Here is a 25,603-nt window from a genome sequence, read left to right on the forward strand (position 1 = left end):
GAGTTTCAAGACAGGGTTTCTCTGTATAGCCCTGGCTGTCCTGGAACTCACTCTGTAGACCAGGCTGGCCTGGAACTCAGAAATCCGCCTGCCTCTGCCTCCCAAGTGCTGGGATTAAAGGCGTGCGTCACCACCGCCCGGCATTTCTTGGGATTTCTGACTAGAAAGCCTGTTAGAAAAAAATTTCTAAGAGAGCTGTGTTCACTTTCGACTAAAATCAGAAATCCTGTTCGAAAAAATTCTTGAAGAGCTGTGTTTGCTCCCCAGAGATCTCCATACAGCTCAGCTCTCTCTATAAAATAATTCTAAAAAAGAAATGCTATTACTTTCTGCTAGCTGATCTCATGAAGACCAAAAGCACAGTCTTTTATTTACATATCAATTATTTATTCTAGGTTCCCTCTTGACCATCCCAGGAATCAGCATTTCATGGCCTTAGCCCCCTGACTCTTAAAAAGAGACAGCAAGCAGAAGCACAGACAATAAGCTAGCTGGGTGGGACCCCTCCCTGGAATTACCTTTCCGTCCATACTGGACCTAAATTCTTCTGTGTCCCAGGCTGACCTTGAACTCAGGAATCTGCCTAATTTGTATCTGCCTGTCTCTGTACCTTTCTGACAAGCTGGCTCATAGTGTAGCTGGCTCTGTTCTGTGAAGCTCCTTATACAATTCATATTGCATCCATATATTTTTACATAGTTGAGAAATGATATATTTTCGATCTCTTGTTTTTAGAGTTCTTTTCCACAGCCTTAAGTGCTGTCCTGAAGGTCCCAGTGTTTACCATTTTCCTGAGGCATTAGCCACACCCTTGCCTCCCAGACTCATGCCAGCTCTTGATTATCAAGGAGTGGTTAATGTTAAAAGGAAGGACATTCCTTAGAAACAAGGAAATATGTACACTATCATACAAACAAGCCTTATGTCCACAGCAGCCATTGACACTCATGGAGGCCAGGTCCCAGGGGCAGGAATCATGTCATTCTGCCTCTAACAAGGTCATACTAGACTTGGCACTTGTCTCTAAACTTTGTAGAGGGTATAAGAGCCTGGTTCTTACATGGTTTACAGCCTTACCGAGTCTGATTTATCTCATTTCATATCCATGAGTGTTTTCCCTGAATGTATGGATGTGCACTTGGTACCCACAGAAGCCAGAAGAGGGCATTGGATCCCCTAGAGTTGGAGTTGTGAGCTGCCAACTAGGTGTTAGGAACCAAACCTGGATCCCCTGCAAGAGCAGCCAGTGCTACCGTGTCACTTCTTCGGCCTCCCTCATTTCTGGCAAAGGACTTCCAGGAGTTATTTGTTCTTCGACCAGAATCCTCTCCTTCAGTTTCTAGTAGTGTGAAAGTGAGCTACTTAATCTTGATGAGCTGTAGCATCCTTAACCAGGTGCTATGGCATCCTTCCTAGTTAAAGGAACCTTGCCACCTGGCCATTGTGAACAATAAATGATGCACTGAAGGCAAGAAGACTCAGCCCAACAGAGGGCTCAGTCAGTGTTTGCTATGATTGAATAGTGACAGAAAGCAACTGCAACAGCAAGAGTAGACGGAACAGCACTTCCACAATACTGTCTTCCCTGGTGCAATGAAGGGTCCTGGGGGCTTTTACCAGCCTTACACACACCTGCTTTGGGTCAAGGCTATGCCAAGTTGCAGCTTCCCACCTCAGGTCAAGGCTAGGCCAAGTTCCATTCTCCACCCACAGGAACATCCTTGAGTAAAAAATTCTCAAAATGTACTGACTGATAGTTACTTGACCCTCTGGAAAGTCTCAGGTAGAGTTCAAATTTGTGTCATGCTTGCTAGCCAATAGATTTAAAGGTCAATATGCTTAGCCAAAAAGTTTGAACTGTAACCTTGCTGATGTAACCTGTGCCCCTAAAAAGTATAAAAAGTGCTTGTAATAGCCATTCAGGGTCACCTTCTTGTCCCTCGCCTAGAGGGACTGAGTAAGGGTTGGCCCCAACTTGCCAGAAAATAAACCTCTTGCTTTGCATTGATCTCCATCTCAGTGTCTCACTCGGGGGCATCTCGAAGTAAGCACTACTGACCGAGGGTCGGGGTCTTACACAAATACAATCAGCCAATGGGAAGAGGATTCCAGAATCTGGGTCTAGATTCCATTTCTATCACTTAGCTTTGTCATTAATCCTTTTGCTTTTGGATGCTTTCAACTGAAAACCTCAACCAAGTTATTCAGGAAAGATGAGAACTGAAGGAGAAAATGCACATAAGAAGCACTTTGCAGTCAACGTTGTCCTCTATTCATATCTCAGAACATACACATCTTTTATGCTTATTCCTACTTCCCAGAAAACCGTTCAAATTTTAGAGATATTTTGGGTGTAATTTATGAGGCCTAAAGACACATTCCCAGTGGATGGCAGAACAAAATTTTCCATTGAGAGGAGGAAGAAACTCAGCTTCTGCTTGTTTCAGAGATCAGCTCACCACGGTCTTGAGACTAACAAATTTGTGGAAGTAGCAGACATAAAGATGCCGAAGACCCCCAAGGCAGGCAGTAAAGCAGGTGAATACGGTATAAGGTAGACACACACAATCAGGCCCAACCTCTACTAAATTTGTATTTCCCAGCTTTGGGCAGAAGGTAAATTGACAGCCTCCTGTATCTTCATCATGTCACAGGTCAGGAAGGAATGACACCTGACCCTAAGATGGGCTGAGCACTAGACATTGATGAGGAGGCAGAAACCTCCTCTTCTATGTCTTCCCTGTCACATTTATCCTTCTCTTCGGGGAAAGCATAAACCCTGCTGAAGGGAAGCAGAATGACCCGGCAGCCCCTGATGGCTCCTCCATCTGAAAGAAGCCATAGATAGACACTGAAAAGGGCTGAGGTCCACTCCACCGCAGACTCTAAGCAAACAAAGAAGTCTAGATATGACTGCCACAGAGACAGTGCCTGTGTCACAGCAGAACCTTCCCATTGCTCCAGGAAATGACACTTCCTTGGTCATCTCTTTTAGACCCCAGCAGTTAGCTGAGTCTCTTTTCTACATACACAGGATAGCATGCAAGCCTCTTGGCCCTCTTTTCCAACCTTGGTCCATGGCACTGGGCCCTTTCCCATTGTGCCCTCTGATCACCATGTCAGCTACTTAGAAACTCAATGTGTATGTGTGTTTGAAAAGCCTTGTTGCTGGGCAGAGGCACACACCTTTTGTTTTGTTTTGTTTTGTTTTGTTTTGTTTTGTTTTGTTTTGTTTTGTTGTTTTTTTTTGTTTTTTGAGACAGGGTTTCTCTGTGTAGCCCTGGCTGTCCTGGAACTCACTCTGTAGACCAGGCTAGCCTCAAACTCTCAAACTCAGAAATCCACCTGCCTCTGCCTCCCAAGTGCTAGGATTAAAGGCGTGCACCACCACCGCCCGGCCGAGGCGCACACCTTTAATCCCAGCACTTGGGAGGCAGAGGCAGGCAAATTTCTGAGTTCGAGGCCAGCCTGGTCTACAGAGTATGTTCCAGGACAGCCAGGGATACACAGAGAAATCCTGTCCCAAAAAAACAAAAAGCGAACAAACAAACAAACAAAAAATCCTTGTCAACCTCGTCATGACAGTTAAATTATCCAAATCGAAACATTTCCTCCTAGAAAGAGGAGGAAGGTTCATAAAATTCAGGAAGCTAGCCAGGTGGTGATGGCGCACACCTTTGCTAACAGTGCTTTTGGAGGCATAGACAGGCAGATCTCTGAACTTGAGGCCAGCCTTGTCTGCAGAGGGAGTTCCAGGACAGCCAGGGCTACACAGAGAAACCCTGTCTACTACAACAACAATTATACTAGAAGCATGGTATTTTTTAACACGTGGAATTTTCTAGAGTCAGCTGTGAGTCTAATCTTTTGCTTTGGGGAGATAACCTATATATCTAAAACTTTCTGTGTCTATTGTATATTATTATAATATACAATATTACTATATTATTATTAAGTTGTATATTATTATAATATAGAAATAACAATTTTTTACTCGTATGGCGGCCTCACAACCAGCAAACTTGCTAAAAATACTTCATGATTTTTTGAGTTTTCCTCCATAGAAAACTGTGCAATCTATGAGTAAGGACTATCTGTCTGCCTGTCTCTGGCTCTATCTGTGTCTCTGTCTCTCTCTCGTGTGTGTGTGTGTGTGTGTGTGTGTGTGTGTGTGTGTGTCTGTCTGTCTGTCTGTCTGTCTGTCTCTCTGTCTGTTTATGCCTTGCATTTCTTTTCCTGTCCTTTTATACTGTCTAAAGATTCTGCTGAGCTGCTGAATAGATGTGGGAATATATATCTTTGTCTTATTCTTATTCCTAGGGGGAAGGCATTCATACTTTCCACAAAAGTCATATTACTACTATAGTATTTTTTATTGTGTAGAATTTTTCCTAGCTATAACATTTTTTAACATGTGGAATTTTTCAGAGTTAAACTTACATTGTGGTCATTGCTTACTTTTTCTCCTCCTCTGATCTGATTTAAATGTTTTTGTCCCTGCAAATCTGGTGTGTTGAAAAGCTAATCACCAATGTGATCACGTAGCAGTGAGGCCTTTGAAAGGTGGTCAGGTCATTGGAGCAGATATTCATAAATGTGATTAGTGTCCTTATGAGGAAGGCCCCTGAGAGCTATCTGTACCTTTGCTGAGTCCTTCTTGGCCATAGGGAGTGACATGGTTCTTGCTCCTAGAAGAGAGCCAGCAGGGTGTGGGCCTCCATAAGTGTTGATGGTTGCTGTGGGCATAGGGCATGTTTCTATAATAATGTACATATTTTAACATTCCTCACGTGAGGGATGTCTTCTCTGATAAGGTTAATGATTCCATGATAACCAGAGAGAGCACAAGTCTGGCAAGGGAGTAGCTAATGTCTCAGCAAAATGGTAGAATGCTGTGACCTTCAGGACAGCCCTTAAGGCTGTGGGAAAGAATGTTGAAAACATGAGTTCAAAAATATATAATTTCTTAACTATGCAAAATATAAGAATGCAATATAAATTATATAAGGAGCTTCACAGACCTAAAGGAGCAGAGGCAGCTGCATTATGAATCAGCTTGTCAGAAAGATACTAAGGAAGGAGATAAAGACATTTAGGGAGTGGCGATCACAGATCACAGTGAAGAGGAACTTTGGAACACTCGTCTCCCCCTCCCCAGATGGGAGAGGCTAATTAACTTTCCTTGGTCAGGAGACTTGCTGGATTAACAGTCAGAGGAGGAAGAGAGAGGCTGATTAACATTCCTCAGACCACATGGAAGGGAACCCACCTGCGAGTGGGAAAGGCCCAGAGCACTGTAGACACATTCTACAGGACAGACCAACCCTTACCACCTACAGACAAGGGAGGTCCTTGCCACCTCATTCTCTAGAGACCGATCAGTTTTAAAAGTCACACTGTTCTGCCAATCATATTGTACCTAATGGGAACGAGCGGCACAGGGTCGCCTCTCCTTTTGGGATGCAGGGTGGCCCCAGCAAGATGGAACATTAAAAATTTCTCTTGCATTTTGCAGGGATCTCTCATCTCCGAGTGGTTCACTCAAAAAGTCTCCAGTAAACTAAGGCTCTGCTCTCTAGAGTCTTACATTTGGTGCATGGGCCAGGAAGGAATTGACCTCCTGTGACAATGCACTGGAGGGCGGTAGATCAGAGCTAAATTTGTTTATGCTTACAAAGGTAGGTAGATTCCTAAACTCAAGGTCAGCTTCCAACAGAGGGAGTTAGGTCCAGGCCCAGGTGTGGTAGGAATGGTAATTTCAGGGTAGGGTCCCACCCAGCTGTCTTATTGTCTGTGCTTATACTTGCTGTCTCTTTCTAAGAATCAAGGGTCTGGGGTCAAAGGATGCTGACTCATGGGATAATCAAAAGGGAGTCTTGGGTAATGGCTGAATTGATGAGTAAATAAAAAGCTGGACTTTACATCTGCAAGAGATGAGCTATCCAGAGACAGCAAGAGAAAGCTGTCTTGAGCAGAGCAGAACACAGAGAGCAATCTGAAAAGCTGTCTCGAGCATAACATAGCTTGGACCTAGGATTTGACTTTGCCTGGCAATGATTAGTATACACCTGTAAATTAAATTCTACTGAATTCATAATGTCAGAAAAGCCATTGGAGTTACTGTTTAGCTATTTTAGTTTTCTTATTCACCAATAGCAAACTACCTGAAAAATGAATTAGGGGAAAAATTCATTTACAATAGCTTAAAAAAATCTAGGACACCAGGCACAGTGGCACATGTTTTTAATCCCAGCACTCAGTAGGCAGAAGCAGGAGGAGTTCCAGGCCAGGTCTACATAGCGAGATCCAGGATAACCAGGACTACATAGAGAGACCCTGTCTCAAGACAAACAAATAAACAATATGACTGAATGATGCACAGATTCAACACAATCCCTATAAAACTCCAATGTCATTGTACAGAAGACCATGAAGAGTTAACCCATGGCAAAAAGAACACTGCTGGAAGATTCACAATGCCTGATTCCAGTCACATAACAGAGCCACAGTGACATGGCTGACATGGTAGTGGCTCAAACCAGATCTGTAGACCAATGGTATGAAGAACTCAAGAACAAACTTACACAGTTACAACCAGATGACTCCTGACAAAAGTTTCAAAAACAAAAGACAGCTTCTTTAATAAATAGTGTAGGAGAAGCTAGCTAACAACTAAATCTAGAAATCTACCTCCTACCCTGTACAAAAATCAATTAAAAATGGGTCAAAGATCTCAACGTAAGACCTGGAACTTTGGAACTATGAGAGGAAAATATAGGGGGAACACTTCAAGACACGGCACCAGGAAGGATTTTCTAAAAAGGATGCTAAGAGCTAAGGAGATAATAAAAACGGTTGGCAATCAGAGCACGCCACATTAAAAAGCTTCTGTACAACAAAAGCAACAATTACCACAGTAAAGAGAGAGTGAAGAACAAAAAAAAATCTAACCTGATAGAGAATATTTAGAACTCAAAATAATTAGATATCAAAAATCCAAACAATGTAGTCAAGAAATGAGCAAATGAGTTGAATACATCTCAAAAGAAATACATATGACTAATAAATATATGGAAAAGTGTCCAAAGTATTTATAATGACACCTATATGTAAACATGCCACAGTGAAACCCAGACAGAAAACAAACCCTTCTACTCTTGCTGGGAATGTAAATTGGTGAAGCCACTCAGGAAACCCTGTAATATAAGGCCCTGCAAAAAGCTGAAAATGGGGCAACCTCATGATCTGGGGCACAACTCCTTGGAATATACCTGAAGGAAATCAAACTTAACTTCACCCTCGATATTCACAACATCATTCCCGATGGTCATATTATGGAATTGACCAAGGTGCCTGTCAGTGAATGAATGGACATGCTGTATATATATACACACAGCGGAGCTATACAGAACACTTATGCAACTCACAAGAAAACAGACATAACTGGAGGTTATTATGTTAAGCACAATTCACCAGACTCAAACAAGTATCACATGTTTTCTTTCCTATGTAGAATCTAGACAAGAACAAACCAAAGACATGTAAGTGAACAGTAAGTACTAGAGAAGAGGAAAGGAGCCAGGGGAGGGGGAGGGACTAGGAGGGATGAATGTGGGTAAAGTATACTATGTGCCTGTACTAAATTGTCAAGCAAAGTCCACTATCTTATATAATTTATGAATAATGTGAAAGGGGGAATGTAAAACAACAACAACAAAGGAACTTGCTAACTCTCCATCAGTTCCAGGTACACCAACCCCACAGCTACTGGAGAAGTTTGTGGGAAGAGGGCAGGGTGGAGAAGTGACTGAGTCTGGCCAAGCAAATCATCATATCCCTTTTGTCTCAGGGCTTAGTTGAGGAATGAGTCTATTACCTCATTACAGTTGAAGGAGCCTCAAGGGACTGTTGTTTGAACCTACAGGGATCAGACTTTCTCTTACTTGTTCAGAAGTGGGAAAAGAAATCACTAAATATTGGGAACTAACTTGCTAACCAGGGAAGTCTTGTGCTCACTGAAAACAACACGGAATTCAGAGATTCCCTGATGATGAGTAAGGAAAGAACACGTCTAGCTGTGTCCCTGGATGGTTTGAGTTCTGGAATACAGCTATACCTGAAGCTAGGAGCATTTTTGGATGCCTGAGTTATAAGAGCCATAAATTCTCTCACTGACTTAAACCTGTTGGGGCTGGATTTCCTGGCACTACCAATTAGGAGTCCTGGATTTCAGGTAGGAAGCAAGGGAGATAGATGGTGTCTCGGTGTCTTTGGTACTCTGAGTAGTAACTCCTTTGCCCAAACATACATGTCCTAGTTGCAATAAAGAGAGGCTGGTGATGTGGGTTCAAGGCCTTTTGGTTATGGGGCCAAGAGGAATGTGGGGCAGGTCAAGGGAAGGAAAGTGGCCATGTTGGTATTGAGGTACATTAGTATGGAACCCATTATTAACTTACTCATTACGGTGGCCATTAGCGATAGCCACTAATTATCTCCAGTACTAAGGAAATAACTTCCTGGCCCATTCATGGACCTTTTCTTTCCAGTGCTTATTTCTTTTTGATAAGAGTATCCTGAAAACTGCTTCAGTGTGGCATCTACTGCCTCTTGCTTCTGTGTGGCCTTAGTCTCATTCTCCGCCCCTCTTTGTCCTGCTCTGTGTTGGCTGGCCAATGATGCCACACATGGTTCCTTGCCCTCTGGTTTGGCTGGATTAGTCAAGGAACAATACAAGCTGTAGATCTTCAGTAGAACCAGGAATTGGTATTTATTTTCTCCTTTCTTCCCTTCCTTGGTAGGTTTCTGACAGTAGCTCTATTTCTTAAAGACTGTAAAAGCCTTGTTATTTGGTGGTCCCTCTGCCATAGCCTCAGCCCATCTAAGACAATGGTTACCACTGCCCGTTCAGGTCCTAGGAGACTATAGCATGCCACGGCTATTGGTCCCTGGGCCCTCCCATGCCTTCCTAGTTCCCTTAACCATGTCTAACTCTATAATAGCCCTGTGATGGGATGCTGTCTGGTGGAACCTGAGTGAATATGACATCAGCTTCTTGCCGACTGATGCAGCCCTCCTGTCCCCCCAACCTTGCGCTATACGTTTGCAGTCACCACAAACTCCCTGCTGTCTCTTAGAGGCTCTGCAGAGTCCTGCTTCTAGCCCTTGTTCACAAAGATGCTCCTCCTTTGGAAAATCTTTATCCTATGGTTGCCTAAAGGCATCTTTCCATTCCTACTTAAACTACCACCTTCTCCAAGAAGCCTGTCCCAGACCTGCCCCGTGCTGCAGAGTCTCACTGAGTCCTATTTTGCATCAGTTACCCCCTCTGAACAGTCTTTGTCTCTTTGTCCCAAACTGGAGACCGAAGCACTGTGTGCCCAGCCCTGTACTCCACTGCCCAGCATTGAGCTTCACACTCTAGGTCTCTGACATCTGCTACACCGAACTGAACCAGGATGCCTCATACAATAGCTTCTTAATGTGGGTACCCAGGCAGTCACTTCTTCCTTCACCTTGTGCTCATCAAACCTGATCATGACAAAAGGAAACCAGGAAGAAGCCATTAGTTGAAAGCTGGGCCACAGGAACAGGCATGGGTACAAAGTCCGCCATTTTCCCATGACCATCATACTCAGAGCTGTCTCTTAAATGTGGCTTACATGGTAGTCTTGACTCATGGGCTGGTTTGCCCCTGACTATGACTATGTTGTTGGGGGCATGAAGTTCAGGGCCTGGTTCCTACACCTGGAGGCTTTCCCTGGGATTTCTGGAGACCCCGGAAAGTCTCCTGTATTCAAGTGAATGAATATGGAACTGGCTTGGAAAAGTCAACTAACAGCAATCCAGTCTCCAGAGGGAGCACCTGGCTCGGAGGCCTGGCTTGTGGTGAATGCCTCTCCCTCCCCCACTCGAGCAATCAGTGCTACAAGTGCACGGTTAGGTTAGTTCCTGTGAGATTTATTCATGATCTGAACCGTGGATTCTAAACTTGTGCATTTCCTGGCTGGGGTGACTCTACTCTATTTCTCTCTTCTTAGAGTGGTCTGTTTTGCTCATGTCAAGCGCAAGTGTAACAATGTGTTGTACACATTCTGGTAAAATACCTTCCTTCCTCTACCTGGTGGCCATATTTCATTCTCTTCTCTATTCAGCAAACATTTAGTCTCTAATCACACGTGTAAGACTTCAAGAAGCTCTGGAGTCCCCTGCTCGAAGGGCACAACTTTTCCTCAAGAGTAAGGAACAGGCCGGGCAGTGGTGGCACACGCCTGTAATCCCAGCACTTGGGAGGCAGAGGCAGGAGGATTTCTGAGTTCGAGGCCAGCCTGGTCTACAGAGTGAGTTCCAGGACAGCCAGGAAGCCAGGAGTATACAGAGAAACCCTGTCTCGAAAAACCAAAAAAAAAGAGTAAGGAACAGGAGTTCCTGGGTCAGACGTCTACAGTAGCTCATTTCACAATCTTCAGGAAAACACCTTGGCTCATTACATAATCCTATGAAGCCTTCTCTCTGCCTGTAAATAAAACCTAACTCCTGTCTCTACTGGAGAATTTACTTAGGAGGATTGGCTTCAGGGAAATGGAGTGACCAGTCAGCTTGGACTTTCTGGAACTGCCACAATTCTGAGATTTCCCACTCTGATGGATTTCAGTCTGAGTCTAGGTATCTGGGGCTCCCTAACTTCCCTTAGCCGCTCTTACCTCTGCTCACAACCTTGCACCACTTTGATCTCTGTTCTCCATGACGATCTGAATCTGAGTAGCCAGCTGGCCAACTGTATACCCACATTCCTGTGCAAAGCTGGAATCTATTCTCCACTCCCACCAGGAGCCCAGAGATTTTCAAGTGAGTTAAGATGTACTTTAAGCATTTTGTAGTATTTCCTAATGTCAAGATGAAGGTCCCCCCCTTCCTCATCCCCCTTCCGTCCCTCTCCCATGGAAAGGCTAGATGAGGAATCTATCTGTAAATACCCTATAATCCTTACTGGAATAATGGCATGAACAGGCCAGTTTAAATGGTGACCTGTCAATCCTTTTCCTTGGTGCACAGAGCCCTGAGCAGGACCCAAGAGACTGTTAGAGTCAGAAATGAACCTGCTTAAGTAACTCCAGAGTTCTAGACATGGGGCAGAGTCAGTCACATGGCTACTGACTTAAGAGGTTAAAAAGAACAACCAGATCCAATAATCATGACCACTCTAAACAATGTTTAAAAAAAAAAAGCTATCGAAGTGGGGATTCCTGGAAAATGTTAATGTTCTATGTAAGTAACAACGTTCCTGAGGAAACACAGACAGGCTTTGCAGGTTCTGAAGCTCCCCAGCTGGCATTCTGCCTCCAAACTCCATCACTCAAAGAATTCAGAATCTCTGCAGTCTAGTGAGAGCTCAAGAATTCTCTGGGTATAAGAAACAAATCCATCAGGAGTGGCCATACAGGCCTTTAATCCTGGCAATGTGAGGCGGAGACAGGTAGATTTCTGTGAGTTCAAGGACACTCCTGGACTGCACAGTGAGTTCCAAGACAGTCAAGGCTACACAGTGAGACTCTAAATAAAGCTTCCCCTCCTCAAAACAAACAAACAAAATGAAGTAATAAAGAAAAAACAGAAAGAAAGAAAGAGATCCGAGGAGGAGAAGCAGAGGTGGAAGCAGAGGAGGAGCCAAGCTGTCATATCTCCTTTTTTTGTTGTTGGTTTTTTTTTTTTTGGGTTTTTTTTTTTTTTGTTTTTAGAGACAGGGTTTCTCTGTGTAGTCCTGGCTGTCCTGGAACTCACTCTGTAGACCAGGCTGGCCTCGAACTCAGAAATCCGCCTGCCTCTGCTTCCCAAGTGCTGGGATTAAAGGCGTGCGCCACCACCACCCGGCTCTCCTTTTCAATAATAACTTCTACAAATAAACAAAATAAAACGAACTGATCTTCACAGTCTTCAACACAGTGGCTCTCAACCTTCCTAATGCTATGACTCTTTAATACAATTCCTCAGGTTGTGATGGCCCCAACCATAAAATTATTTTATGAAGTCATAACTGTAATTTTGCTACTGTTATGCAGGATATTTGACCCACAGGCTGAGAAGTACAGCTTTAAGGCCTAAGTCCAGTTAGTGTTCCAACTAATGGTTTGCTCAAGGTCATCTGTAAGCACAGATCAGCAAAGTAACCTATTATCATAGGAGCTATCTCCAGAATGAGAGAAAGCAGAAGAGGCCAAGAAGAGGAAGGATTCTTAGAGGAGGGGAACCTGGAAGTAAATTCACTCTAAGGTGTAGCAGGAGCAACAAACCTCACTTTTTAAAAGGCTCTGTGCATTGGCAGCTGCTCCAGCTCAAAGTTGAAAGCCAATTATTGGAAGTCAGAGGAATAATCCACTGTTCTCCAGAGACGAGACTGGTTCTCTGGTTCTTGCTCTGATTTTTTCTCTCTCTCTCCTCTCTCTCCCTGTGTGTGTGTGTGTGTGTGTGTGTGTGTGTGTGTCCCACACTGACATACACTCTTATCTTGACACCATGATTCCCAAGCCCATCACTAAATGATGACAATTGTCTTTATTACTGAGTGCCATCAGGGCCACAGAATCCTTGAAACGGTGCTGTAGACTGCTCAGGATCATGCTGTGCTCTTGCCACAGTGGCTGTGGAGCTCTTAATAATCCAGCTTTACCCCCTCCCACCGCCCCGGGACCTTCGAATTCAGACCTAGAAAGACAACATTCTTAGCTCCTCAGTGGACGGAGGTGAGAAATGTGACAGTTATCGATTGCTATGAGCTGAATATGGTCTGTCCCTTCTGAAACTCATTGTTGTGGTGGTGGCAGTGTTGGGAGAAGGGGGTCTGTAAAGAGTGATTAGGTCACAAAAAGAAGACTAATCCCTCCCTGTGTGGATTCTCACTGCAGGAACAGGCTCTTATGCTCAGAGGCTATTCCCTCTTTTTCAGTGATCCTTAACCTTCCTAACCCTCAGCCTTCCTAACGCTGCAACCCTTTCATACAGTTCCTCATGTTGTAGTGACCCCCAATCACAAAATTATTTTCATTGCTACTTCATAACTGTATTTTTGCTACTATTATGAACCCTAGTATAAATATCTGATATGATATGAAGATGGCCTTAGGTGACCCCCATGGAAAGGTTGTTTGACCCCCAAGGCGGTCTCGACCCATGGGGTGAGAACCACTGCTCTTTCATTTCTTTCAGATGTACCTGCTTCCCCTGCTTTTCTACCATTAGCTTGACATGCACCTCATGGACCTGGACACTTGGACTTCTCAGTCTCCAGAGTTTTTTGCTCAAGTAAACTTTTTTTAACCCAATTTTAGATTTTTTTTTCTTTTTTTTTGTGACAGCAACTAAGAACAGAAACCTGCCCCACCTTCATGGTCACTGCAGCTGTGGCTCTGCTAAGACTCCCCCCACCCCGTTCCAGTTCTTCTTCGAAGTCAAGGAATGTTGGAGCATCCTTCTAGCCCCACCTTTCCAGGCTCACGTGAGTGATACCTGTATGTGCATTGCTACCGACAGACTGAGGCAATAGACCACAGATATCTGACTCTGCATCTCTTGCCTGTAAAATCCATTCTTGTTCAATTAAAATTGCTTTCCTCGTTGGCTGCTAAAGGAATTGATTTTCCTAGCCACAGACTACATTTTTCATCCCATATGCCAATTCTGTTTGATTAACAGTGGCTGCCTGGAACACAGTTTAAAAGTATCCGAGTAAAAAGTGCTGTCATCTTAGTGACATCTGCCACAGGGTAGGCTAGGGATTGATGCTGTGAACGCTGATTAGTTATGAATATAAATTAGTGGCTATGAGGGTATATATATAAAGGGAGATGGCCTCACAAACTGGATGCCCCCTCAACTTACTAACCACACTGGTGGCAAATGAAATCCCCAAGAAATCCCCGGTAAATATTAGTATCGGTTTGGTCAGCCACAGACAAGTGTTCCTCAAAGGAGAAACCTCTGAAAGTCTCACAACACCAGGAATCCTACCTGAAACCCACAAGGTGGCTGTCTTAGTCAGGGTTTGTATTCCTGCACAAAACATCCTGACCAAGAAGCAAGTTGAGGAGGAAAAGGTTTATTCAGCTTATACTTTCCACATGTTGTTTATCACCAAAGGAAGTCAGGACAGGAACTCAAACTCAAACAGGATAGGAACTTGGAGGCAGGAGCTGATGCAGAGGCCATGGAGGAATGCTGCTTACTGGCTTGCTTCCCCTGGCTTGCTCAGCTTGCTTGTTTTGTTTTGTTTGATTTTATTTGGTTTTTAAAAAATATTTATTTATTTATTTATTTATTTATTTATTTATTTATTTGGTTTTTTGAGACAGGGTTTCTCTGTGTAGTCCTGGCTGTCCTGGAACTCACTCTGTAGACCAGGCTGGCCTTGACACTCAGCTTGCTTTCTTATAGAACCCAGGACTACCATCCCAGGGATGGCACCACCCACAATGGGCTAGGCCTTCCCCTCTTTGATCACTAATTGAGAAAATGCCTTTCAGCTGGATCTCAAGGAGGCATTTCCTCAAGGGAGGCTCCTTTCACTGTGATAACTCCAGCTTGTGTCAAGCTGACACACAAAACCAGCCAGTACAGTGGCTAACCTGCCCAGAAAATAAGTGTATAAGACATGGATAAAAACTGAGCAAAATCAGATTTCAAGGAGAGCGAGCAGTAGGTACTACATAACTTCCAGGCAGTAGCACAGTAGTAGAAAAATAGACTCACCTAAGCTCTCTCCCCTGAGGATTTTCCCCTGACTGAATGAATGCATGCTAATGTATTAAGCACCTGAACACTGAACTGAGCCCAGCTGATTCTCCCAGCACAGTTATAAGAACAAATACACTGTGGGCCATCTCTGGTGGTTTTCTAGCTCCACTCTCAAGGCCACCATTTTACTCCCAACATGCAGGCCAAAATCGCAAGAAGATGACGTCAAGACCCTTCCTGGATGCATAGAGCTCTGTGATGAACACCGTCATGCCTCTGAATCTTGGGACTCGGGAGTAAGAAGGGGGTCTGCTCAGAAGCCATGGCCTCAGGCTAATCAGGGGGCTGGTGGAGGGCCTTATTCCTCAGTGCTGGTTCTGGTGAAACCGAGGTACACACTGATTGTTCCCAACTGGGCTGAGTGGATGGGACAAGCTTCGTGAAGCGTCTGTAGGCTGGGACAAAGGTCTACTCCCTCGGGGTGTGCAGGAGTGTCTGAGGAAAGATGGATCCTATCCGAGGGAATGGAAAGGCAGTGGGCAGGTCCTCTCTGAGTCAATGGGGACTGCATTTCTGGAAAGGAGTGAGTCACAGAAACACTTCCTTTCCAACAACAGAGGTGTCACTGTTGAGTGTGCTCATGACAACAGAACACTCTCTGTTGCACTTAAGGCCCTTCCCTCAGCAAGCTGAGATGAGCGCTCTCCTTCTATGGCTACTCGCCTGTCTAAACTCAGGGCTCTGGAGGAAATTCTGGGTTCATGGTAACTGTCTCCAGTGCTGTCTCCTATTAGATGCACTTTCAGCATGCAAAAGGCCGTTTTAAGCATTTGCTGCTTTAACAGACAGCACTGCAGGGAGTTAAACGGTCACTGGATGACATCTATAACAAGTACATTTCCGTCTAAGTGCTTGAATCCCCACAGCTGAAGTAGCCCTAGGTCTCCGGTGACACAAGGAAGATTTCCAGCTCCTTAGGCAAACACTGCTTCTCTGGCACCCAGCCAGCCTGTTGCTACTCTCTAGGACAGCTATTTCCAGTCTCGGCTCTGTTAAAGGTAATCACAATTTCTCACAAGTAATTAATATGGAACACTTTATCTGTACGAGCTGAAGTGCATGTGTGTACATATACTCTCTCTCTCTCTCTCTCTCTCTCTCTCTCTCTCTCTCTCTCTCTCTCTCTCTCTCCATAGCTCATTCCTAATCCTGCTTCTTGCCTCTCCCTAGGCTTTCGCCCACTGTACTATTCTTTGGGTATCAGCATGCACTGAATTAACATGCAGAATTGTCTATATAACATGTTCTCACATGGAGCTTCTTCTATTATGCCCAATGCTCGAAATTTTGAAAGGTAGGTAACTTTGATTCTACAGTTGTGTTAAGTTAAAATAAATTTTTAAAAAACCCACCAAACTAACAACAAACCACTGTGTTTTAGCTTAAACAGAGTTTAACAAGATATTTAATATGTGTTAACTGTTGGCAATTTACACTCAATGCATTCTCAAAAGGCAGCCATTAAGATTGGACTGGAAATAAGAATGGGAATCGGGGTTGGGGGGCATCTCTGGGACTATCTGGAGACCTGGAACAGGGGAGGCTACGGGGAGTCTAAGGGGGTGACCCTAGCTGAGATTCCTGACAGCAGGGCATATAAAGACTGAAGTGGCCACATCCTGTATCCAGGCAGGACTTCCAGTGGAGGGAGGAGGACATCAACCCACCCACAAAACCTTCAACCCAAAATTTGTCCCACCTACAAGATGTGCAGGGATAAAGATGGAGCAGAGACTGAAGGGATGGCCAACCAATGACTGGCTCAAACTTGAGGCCTACCCATGACACTATTAATGACACTCTGCTATGTTGCAGTCAGGAACCTAGCATATCTCCTGAGAGGCTTCATCCAACAGCAGATGGAAACAGACCTACAGCCATACATCAGGCAGAGCTGGGGGAGTCTTATAGAAGAGTTGGGGATAGAAGTGAGTGAGCTAGAGGGGTCAAGGACACCACAAAAAGACCTACAATGTCAACTAACCTGAACACATGAGGACTCATAGAGATTGAACCACTAACCAAAGAGCATGCAGGGGTTGGACCTAGGCCCCCTACATATCTGTAGCAGATGTGCAGCTTGGTCTTTACATAGGTCCCTTAACAAGTAGAGTGGGGACTGTTTCTGATTCTGAGGCCTGCCCTTGGACTCCCTTCTACTAACTTGACTGCCTGGTTGTGCCTCAGTGGGAGAGGATAGGCTTAGTCCTGCTGGGACTAGATGTCTCAGGGCAGTGTGGTACCCAACGGGGGTCTTCTCCTTCCCTAAGGAGAAGGGGAGGGGGTGATGGGGAGAGGAATTTGTAAGAGTAGCATTGGAAGGAGAGGAGGAAGGGGGATTGCAATCAGGTTGTAAAGTGAATAAATAAATAAAGTAAGTAAAAAATTAAAATATATATATATATATATGTACAGAATCTGTAGATTGCTTTTGGTAACAGTAATTTTCATAGTATTAATTATTCCAATCTATATGCGTGGAAGGTCTTTCCATCTTCATTGAAGTGATCTTTCACCTCCTTGGTGAGGTGTATTCTTAGGCTTTTAAAGAAGCTGTTGTGAATGGGATTTCTTCCCTGAGTTCTTCTTGCCAAGTTCACTATTGGTATATAGAGAAGCTACAGGTTTTTGTTGTTGTTTGTTTAAGCTTGACTTTTGAATTATTCTGCTTTGGTCAAAATATTTTAGTTCTAAGCATTTCTGGGGGTCTTTAGGGTGTTTTAGGTATAGGGTCTTGCCATCTGTAAGTATGATAATATGACTTAATTTCACATTTGTTACCCCTTTATTCCTACCTCTTGTCTAATTGTTCTAGATAAGACTTTGAATGCTAAACTGAAAGTAGAGAGAGTAGGCATCCTTCTCCCATTTCAGATTTAAAGCAGATGCTCACTTCCCCCCATTTGGTATAACACTGGGTACCAGTTTGTTGTAGTAGCCTTCATTATATTGGTGGATGTTCCTTTTACTCCTAGTTTTTCAAGGTTTTTATTATGAAGGGATGCTGAAGTTTGTCAAAGGCTTTTCTGCATCAATTGAAATGATCATGTAATTTCTGTCTTTAAGTATTTATGTACTATTTCATGCATTGATTTTGTACATGTTAGGCAATCTCTAATCCTTGGGATGAAGCCAATGTGGTTAGGGGTGTATGATCTTATTATGTTCTTGAATTTGGTTATCAAGACCCTTTCCCTCAGATTTGTATTTCTGTTCATTGGGGAAACTGGTTTGTAGTTTCTTGTGTTTTCTGGTTTAGCATAAGGGCATAAGGCTTTGTAGAAAGGGTAGTGTCTTACCCCTTCTATTTTATGGGGGGGGCAGTTTGAGGTCTAAACCCTAATTTTCTAGTTTCAACTCTTCAATATGTGGAACTTAGATCAAACCTTTTGGGTACCTATGTGAGCAGATACTGAGGATAGATGAGGACAGACACTAGACAGATAAATCCCCAGGAAGGGAAAACATAAACAGTACTTTATTTGCTCATCAAAGTGTATGTATATGCACTTAGCCATGCACAAAGTCAACAAGACAGATGAAACCAATATACTACCAACCTCAAAGCTTCCAGAAAATGACATAAACCCATTTTAATAATCATTATTTTCATAATTTTATATCTTTGTCAAGCTCTGGATTAAATATATTATTATAACTAAAATACACTTCTAAACCAGCAATTTTGTTTTCTCCAGAAATATATAAACAGAAGGGGTTCCATTCTTCATTACAAGTTCAAATCCTTAAAAAAAATATTACAAGTCCTTTATTACATATGGGGAGATTATGCCTTTTTTGGTTTCTCTTACATCAAATTGTCTACTTATGTCATAGAAATGAGTGATTTTGCAGAACTAAGCTCTTCCCATCACTTTAAAGAAGAATCAGATAATATTTTTATTTTGTGAGCTGGAATATTCTGTGTTTCAGGAACATTTTAAACTAGAGACATATCAAGGCCAGATGCATGTGTTTATTAGACCTGACTAGTGCTGGGATCATGTGACACTGACGTAGAACATTACCCTGGTGACAGTCTCACATACAACTAGTATTATTGCCTCTAAGTCACAGAACAGTTGATGAGACTTCAACGTCATTTCATCTACCTGTAATACTTCCCAGGACAACCTTAGCATACTACACAGGAGTTCCTCTGGCTCCTAGCAGTGAACTGAGGAGTGAATACATGGCCAAGGAGCTGAAGGTTCTTAAAACTAGAAGGATCCTTAGAGGTTTCCTAATCCAGGGACAAGGATGTTGCCTACCTACTGCTGTGTCCTTGGCAGACATCAATAATCAACTTCAGAACTTCTAATTCTTTCTCAACAAACACTGCATTAGGTAAGACAACCTACTACCTATAAATGAATTAGCATGTGAATGAAATGCCCCAAAAGTATATCACATATAATTTTTCTTCATGTGGAGTTTTAAGAGTCAGTTGCATTATTTTATGATCTCATCCTATTTGGGGATTCCTTCTAGGTATTATGGGAGCATCCTCCAGGGGTCCGTAATCTAGTTTTAAGTGTGCTTAATGTATATGCAGACTAATTACATGAAAAAAGAGTGTGCTTGATGTATATGCAGACTAATTACATGTTAAACTGAGTTATTTATGTGGATCAGAGGGGACTTAAGCAGACAGAAATGACTTTATGGAAGAAGTGGAACCTGGTATACACTATGTGCTCATTTATTCACTTAACAAACAAGGATCATGTCTGTGGGTCCCAATACTCTGGGTCATAAATGACTCAACAATTCAACAATGAACAGAGTCTACAAGTCAATGAGACCATGCTGTGGGCACAGAGAGAATCCTCCATCAGGGCCTATGGTTGACAAGGAGGCAGAATTATCAGAAGAGAGTAACAAGGACCTGGCAGGTACGGGCTTTGTACATGGGGAGGAAAGCCTAGATAGAGGTCAGCAGCAGAGTCTGCTCAGCCAACCGCCTGGGTGGTAATCAAAGCTCTGCCCTTGACCTTGGGCAAGTTTCCTGTCAGAGCCTCAGTTTCCTAGAAATACACTTGCTGGAAAAATGCAATGGGTTGGAGCACACTTAGCACTTAGGATCATATGTGTCTGAAAGTGACATTAAGCCTTAAATCTTCTCAAAGGCTAGACAGGGAGGATGGCGCTTTGCCTTTTATCTCTCAGAAGGAGCATTACTCTGTGCAGAGTTACATGCTGAAGAATGAGGCTGTGGGGTGATGCAGACAGTGGAAGGTTCAGGATGCTGTGCTGGAAAGATGGCCTCTCCATCCTCGGGTAGCAGCATCCTATAGGCTATTTTAAGGCCCAAAATGATACAATCTGCTCTGCTGCTAAGCAAGGTCACTTTGACAGCCATCTCAACTGTACTCATATCAGTGGCTTCAACAGTGGCCTCCACAAGGACAGGTCCGTGTCTGATGACTTAACTAATAACTAGACTAGTGACTTAACTAATAACTAGACTAGTCATTAGTCTCTGGACCCTACAAATAGCATCCACGACAGTAGGATTCAAATTAATTCAGGATCTGGAATGGCAGATCCAGAGGGAATGAAAAGATACAACTCAGTGCCCTGCTCAGGGGAAGCCCTCACCAGGTCCCTCTACCCTGTGGGCAAGCATTGAGCTCTCATGGGTCTTGTCCAACCCAGCATAATTCATACACGTTTTCTCTTCATAATTTCATTCTCATTTTCTCCCCCTTTTTCCCTCTCCCCCTCTTTTTCCCTCTCTCCCTCTTTTTCCCTCTCCCCCTCTTTTTCCCTCTCTCCCTCTTTTTCCCTCTCTCCCTCCCACCTTCCCTCTCTTATCTCTACTTTTAAGATTGCTTCTTTGGGAATTAAAGCAGACTCAAAACCCCACAAAACCAAATGAAACAAGACATAGCTCTCTGGCTCGAACACGAACCCCCACTTTCTCCCATCCCTATCACACTCCAATGCCTCCAAAGAAAGTCTCATGAGGTTACCTGCCCTCCTCCACTCTCAACACTGCTGAACATCCTCACCTATACTTAGCGCTGTTCGGTTCTTAGCTCTTCCGGTTTCTGGTGAGTATCCCCTCTCTGCACTCCTCAGCTCTGACTCTTCTCCCCGTTCGAATGGGCTCATTTGTCCCCAAGGCTTCAATCTCTCCCTGAGCCTGCCGTGATCTACCTAGTACTCCATCCCACGCAGCCGTCTGACTTGCTTGTCCACTGCTTGCCGCTGCCTAGCTTCACGTAGAGCCCCCTGGAGGCTCTTCCATCTCAGCATTTCCACATTGTATCTCTTTCTGAAGCTCTTGATCCTGCTAGAGATAGTCAGTTCTCACTTGGACCAAATTCCACCAGGCCTTAGTGGATTAACTGGATGGCCCTCATTCTCTCTCTCTCTTCCATAGCAGGCTTCCTGGATGAGGCTGTCCTTGCTTGGATATGAGCCTGGCTTACCCTGTCACCCTGTCCTGTTCTCCTCTCTGTCTTGACCTTCTAGCCCACCCCACTCCACCCTGCTATGCATTCGAGAATTCAGGATGTCCCAGATATCTGTGCAACTTGTTCCCTACCTGGCCTCAAACTCACTATGTAGACCAGGCTGTCCTCACAGAGAACCACCTGCCTCTGCCTCCAAGGGGTAGGATTAAAGGCATGCCACCATGACAGGCAGGTACACTCTTAAATCCTGCTGTACCAAGGCCAATGAGACAAAGAGCTGGATGTGGAATCACGAGTCATGAGTGATTCCTGTCCTCAGGGCTGTCAAAGAATTGCCAGAAAATGGAAGAAAAAGCAAAGACCACCTCCGAATTACCACTGTCAGGCATACCCAGAGACACCCAAGGCAGGAGATGCAAGACTGGATGAGGGAGTTATTCTGAACTTGGAAGAATCAGCTGAGAGTTTGTACAATAGAGAATTGCTTCCTCAGAGCTTCATAGAAACTGCATTACAGTGAACAAGTTTGACAGCTCCATGGGATGGGCAGTATCTGTGGCCTTTTCTGAGAATCCCCAAGCTGGCCATTGTAGATTTCTCCACACAAAGCCTGGAGGAGAGGTGATACTTCCTGTTGTGAGTAGAATGAAGAATCCACAAGTCTCTCCCCAATTCTATAACCTTCCCTATTTTCATGGCTGAATTCTCACAGATAGGAATTCTGCTTGGACATAATTCCCATTAGGAACCAGCATTTCTTCCTATTGACTTCTGCCTGTTAAGCAAGTTGAGAATTAGTCCGTGGGACATAAAACAAAGTCATCAGCTCTTCCTGTTGTCTCTTCTAAAGGTGGAGAATATTACAGAGATGGGCACTGGCTCTGATAATGAAGCTTGCCATCAAAACCCTTGAGTCACCATGGACTTTGAATTATAGACTTAGGCAGTAGGCAGAACAGAGACTCAAATCCAAAATAAAATATTCATTTTCTCCTATTTAAATTCACATTTTCTCCAATGTACCATTTACTGGATGCCTATTGTACGCCAGCTACAAACTGGGTACTCTCACAGTATCTTAATCAACTCTGGTCACAAATGTCCCCAGTGTTTAAGAAGGAACGGTGAGCTTTGGAGACTAAGCAGTGTGTCTGTCCAGATAGCAGTACCAGAATTCAAGTCCAGGGCTCCTGACTAAGTACTATGCTTATTCTCTTGCACTATGAGATCAGGGAACGTCTCTAGGAGTTACAGTGAACCCAATTAAAATAATCCTCTCAGGCAAAAATATTATTTTCAGAATTTTGTAGGATTTCACAGAAATTATCAAGGACAGTTACCTATTTAATTTCAACCTGGCGAATAAGGATTTGTCAAACATTTATCTCAAGGCATCTCCTTGGCCATTAAAATCCAAGTTAACACCACATATCTAATGAAAGTGATGTTTAATTGTACTTTCCCTCACAAGCTATATCTCAGAAACTTAGAGGCTTTAAGCAAACACACACACACACACACACACTTTCTGAAACAGTCTCATATAGCTCAGGCTAGCCTCAAATTCACTATGTAGTTGAGGCTGACCTTGAACTCCTGATCTTCTGGCTTCTAGAAACTGATTTGTACCACCTTGCCTGTGTGTTGGAGTGGGGTGGGGTGGGGTGGGGAGGCAGCTTTGCTCTTAGTTTCACTAACAAAAGTATTTTACATAGTCATAGCTGCTGACTTATTTTGGGGGCCAAATATTTCCATGGATATAGTCAGAAGGTTTCACTAAGGAACTGTCTGCTTTAACATTTTTGGTTTGGTTTGGTTTTTTTCCTTTTTTAATGTCTACATGCAGAAAACCTCCCAAAAGAAAGCTCTGTGAGAGCTCTGGTAATTTTTCTTGATCAATTATGGTAGTTGTAGAAAAACTGACCATTCACAACCCAGAAAGGGCTAACAGATACCTAGGACAAGTGGCTGGGATTCCATTGTTTGTTAAACAGGACAGCCAGTGTAGTCTGAGCAAAGGTAGGTACGAGTGTTCACTCAGAGCAAAGGTTCTGGGAGTGGCAGAGAAGAGGACCCCAGCAAGTGCTTGCTTGAGCACCCTGATGGTATTCTAAGCAGGAGACTTCTCATACCAGATGGCACCATGCCCGAGTCTGCCCCATGCTCTTCGGAAGGAACAAGGGACTGACTGGTATGACCTCAGCAAGGCATTAGCAGTTTTAAATGGCGAATCTATGGCTCAAACCAAATACCAGAATCAAGTTCCTATAGCTCCCCCACACTAAAACCAGGGAAAGAGGTCCACCTGAGACCACAGCTCATGCCTGCAAAATAAGAGGAAACAAACCCTTTCTTGGCCTGAGGATTTTGCTTATGCAACTGGTCCAAAGGCCAGTGAGTAACTGGTAGGCTTGCTTTCTGGAGCAGGTTCTGGTGAACTGGTATGTGAACTGTAGGGTACAACACTCATGCCAGCTGCTGGTGGGAAGCACTCAGTGACCAAGTGGGATCTCTGCAGTGCCCAGGGCTGCAGACACACAGAACCCGGGAGGAGCTACCAGCTTTGGTCACCTCCAAGGCTTTCAAAAACAGATTGAAAAATAAATTCTCTTTTCATCATTAGGAAAACAAACAAGGCCAAGTCTTCCAATCCATTCAGTCTCTTGGTAGGAGCTGTTATTTAAATGATGAGGGATAAACCTTTCCCCAAAATGTCCTAGACACTTGGCACCGGGGAAAGTGAACACCAGTGGGTTCTTTTACACTCCTTTCCTCCCACAAACATCCTCTGTTAATGCGATTCAGGGTGTTATTTATTTACTAGAAGCCCGACTTCCCTTTGCATAAGGTTCTGGAGGAGCCCATATGACCTGAGAATTCCATTAACTTCCGAAGGGGTTTTAGTTTTTGGTGGGGAAGACCTTGGAAGGGAGCAGGTAACATTAAGTATTCCCAGACTCAAGAGCAAGGTGTGATGCCCAGGGAGGAGAAAGGGCTGCCCCATCGTCCCCTTTCCAGCAGAGGCAGCTGCAATTTTCAGATAGAGGGTGGAGCCTGCCTAGGAATCCACTTTCCCTCAAGGTGCACTTGCCCTTACCTGTTGGACGGCCCCATCTCGGGTGTGAAGACCCACAGGGTTCCCACCCTACAGTACATCGTCTAGTTCAAGTTAGAGAGACAGCCTGGCCAGAAAATGAGATCCTACACTAAGAAACTCAAACCTCTGAGCAATGGCCCAGACCATCCACCTAGTCCAGGGCCAGCGGTATGTCAGGCACGGGCCATTTAAATAAACGCGAGTGTGAAAACAAATAAAAGCGGCTTATATTATTTTGAATAGAAAAATGTGGTGAGCAGGTAGCCCAGGAGGAAGAAGGAGGCTGGGTCGTCTTAGCGCTGGTTCCCTGTGGCCTCTGTGAGCCACAACAGCTTGCTCAGAAATCAGGTATGAACCTGACTGGAGAGGTAGCCTATAAGAAGGTACCTACCCCCTGCTCCACCATTCCCGGGGGCTCCACCATCCTGCAGGCCCAGATGTCTCTTTAAATCTGTCGGAGAACAGTAATTCATACAGTCTCGGCAGGGCACGAAGGTGATGATGGTGATGGTGTGTGCGTGTGGTGGGAACAGTTAAGGATGAAAATCAAATTTAACCCCGCTTGGTTTCAAAGGACCCCTGTCCACCTTTCAAGCCCCCCTCTGATCATTTTGGAGAAAGCAGAGACAGCAGCTCGCAGAGCACCAACATGGGGAGGGGGAGGAGGCGCTAAGAACATTGTTCCCCCGCGTGAAACCAAAGCGCTCGGGTTGATTCCGAGCTTGGGGACCCAGTCCCGGAGAACGCGGGCAGCGCGCTCCACGCCGAGCCCACCCGGTCCCGCACGCGGCCTGGCCTCGGACACGCGCCTAGTGCCCCGGCGCGCGACTCACCTAATACCACGGCGGCCACGGTGGAGAGCAGCAGCCAGTGATTCCGCAGGAAGCGGCGCCAATCGCATCCCGATTTCGTGGGCTTCCCCATGATGGCCACTGGCCTTTGCGAGGAGTCGGGGAGCGTGGCAGATGCAGGATGCAGGGCACCGTGGAGACAGTGCACGGGCCGCTGTCAGAGCTGCCACTGCCGCTGGCGACCGAGCACCGTGGTTTTGCGTGGCGGGCACGCCCGGCTCCTCCCGCCGCCGCTCGCTGCAGAACCGGGGCCAACCAGCGAGGGCGAGAGCGGAGCGTCCCGGCGGGGTGGCGCGCGTGGGGCGATCAGGTCCCCCTGGGCTCCCGGTGGAGCCTTCCCACTGGCGGAGCTTCTGACCGTCTGTGATTCCACACCAGTCTCCTTGGGGACACACAGCCCTGGCTGGGTGCGAAGGGATTTAATATGGGACGCGTTTCTGCCTTGGGCC

General features: G+C 44.7%; 1 protein-coding gene across 1 annotated transcript in view; it reads right to left on the minus strand.

Moving 5' to 3' along the window:
* Slc1a1 (solute carrier family 1 member 1) overlaps positions 1 to 25,325 on the minus strand; it is a 74,084-nt gene extending 48,759 nt beyond the window's left edge. The window contains exon 1 of the mRNA XM_028764025.1: positions 25,137 to 25,325. Within this exon, the coding sequence (XP_028619858.1) occupies positions 25,137 to 25,227 (91 nt within the window). The 5' untranslated portion in view covers positions 25,228 to 25,325. The remainder of the gene's footprint in view (positions 1 to 25,136) is intronic.
* Between the last annotated feature and the right edge of the window lie 278 nt (positions 25,326 to 25,603).

Source organism: Grammomys surdaster, unplaced genomic scaffold (assembly GCF_004785775.1).
Source record: "Grammomys surdaster isolate TR1022 unplaced genomic scaffold, NIH_TR_1.0 141, whole genome shotgun sequence".
Lineage (NCBI taxonomy): Eukaryota > Metazoa > Chordata > Mammalia > Rodentia > Muridae > Grammomys > Grammomys surdaster.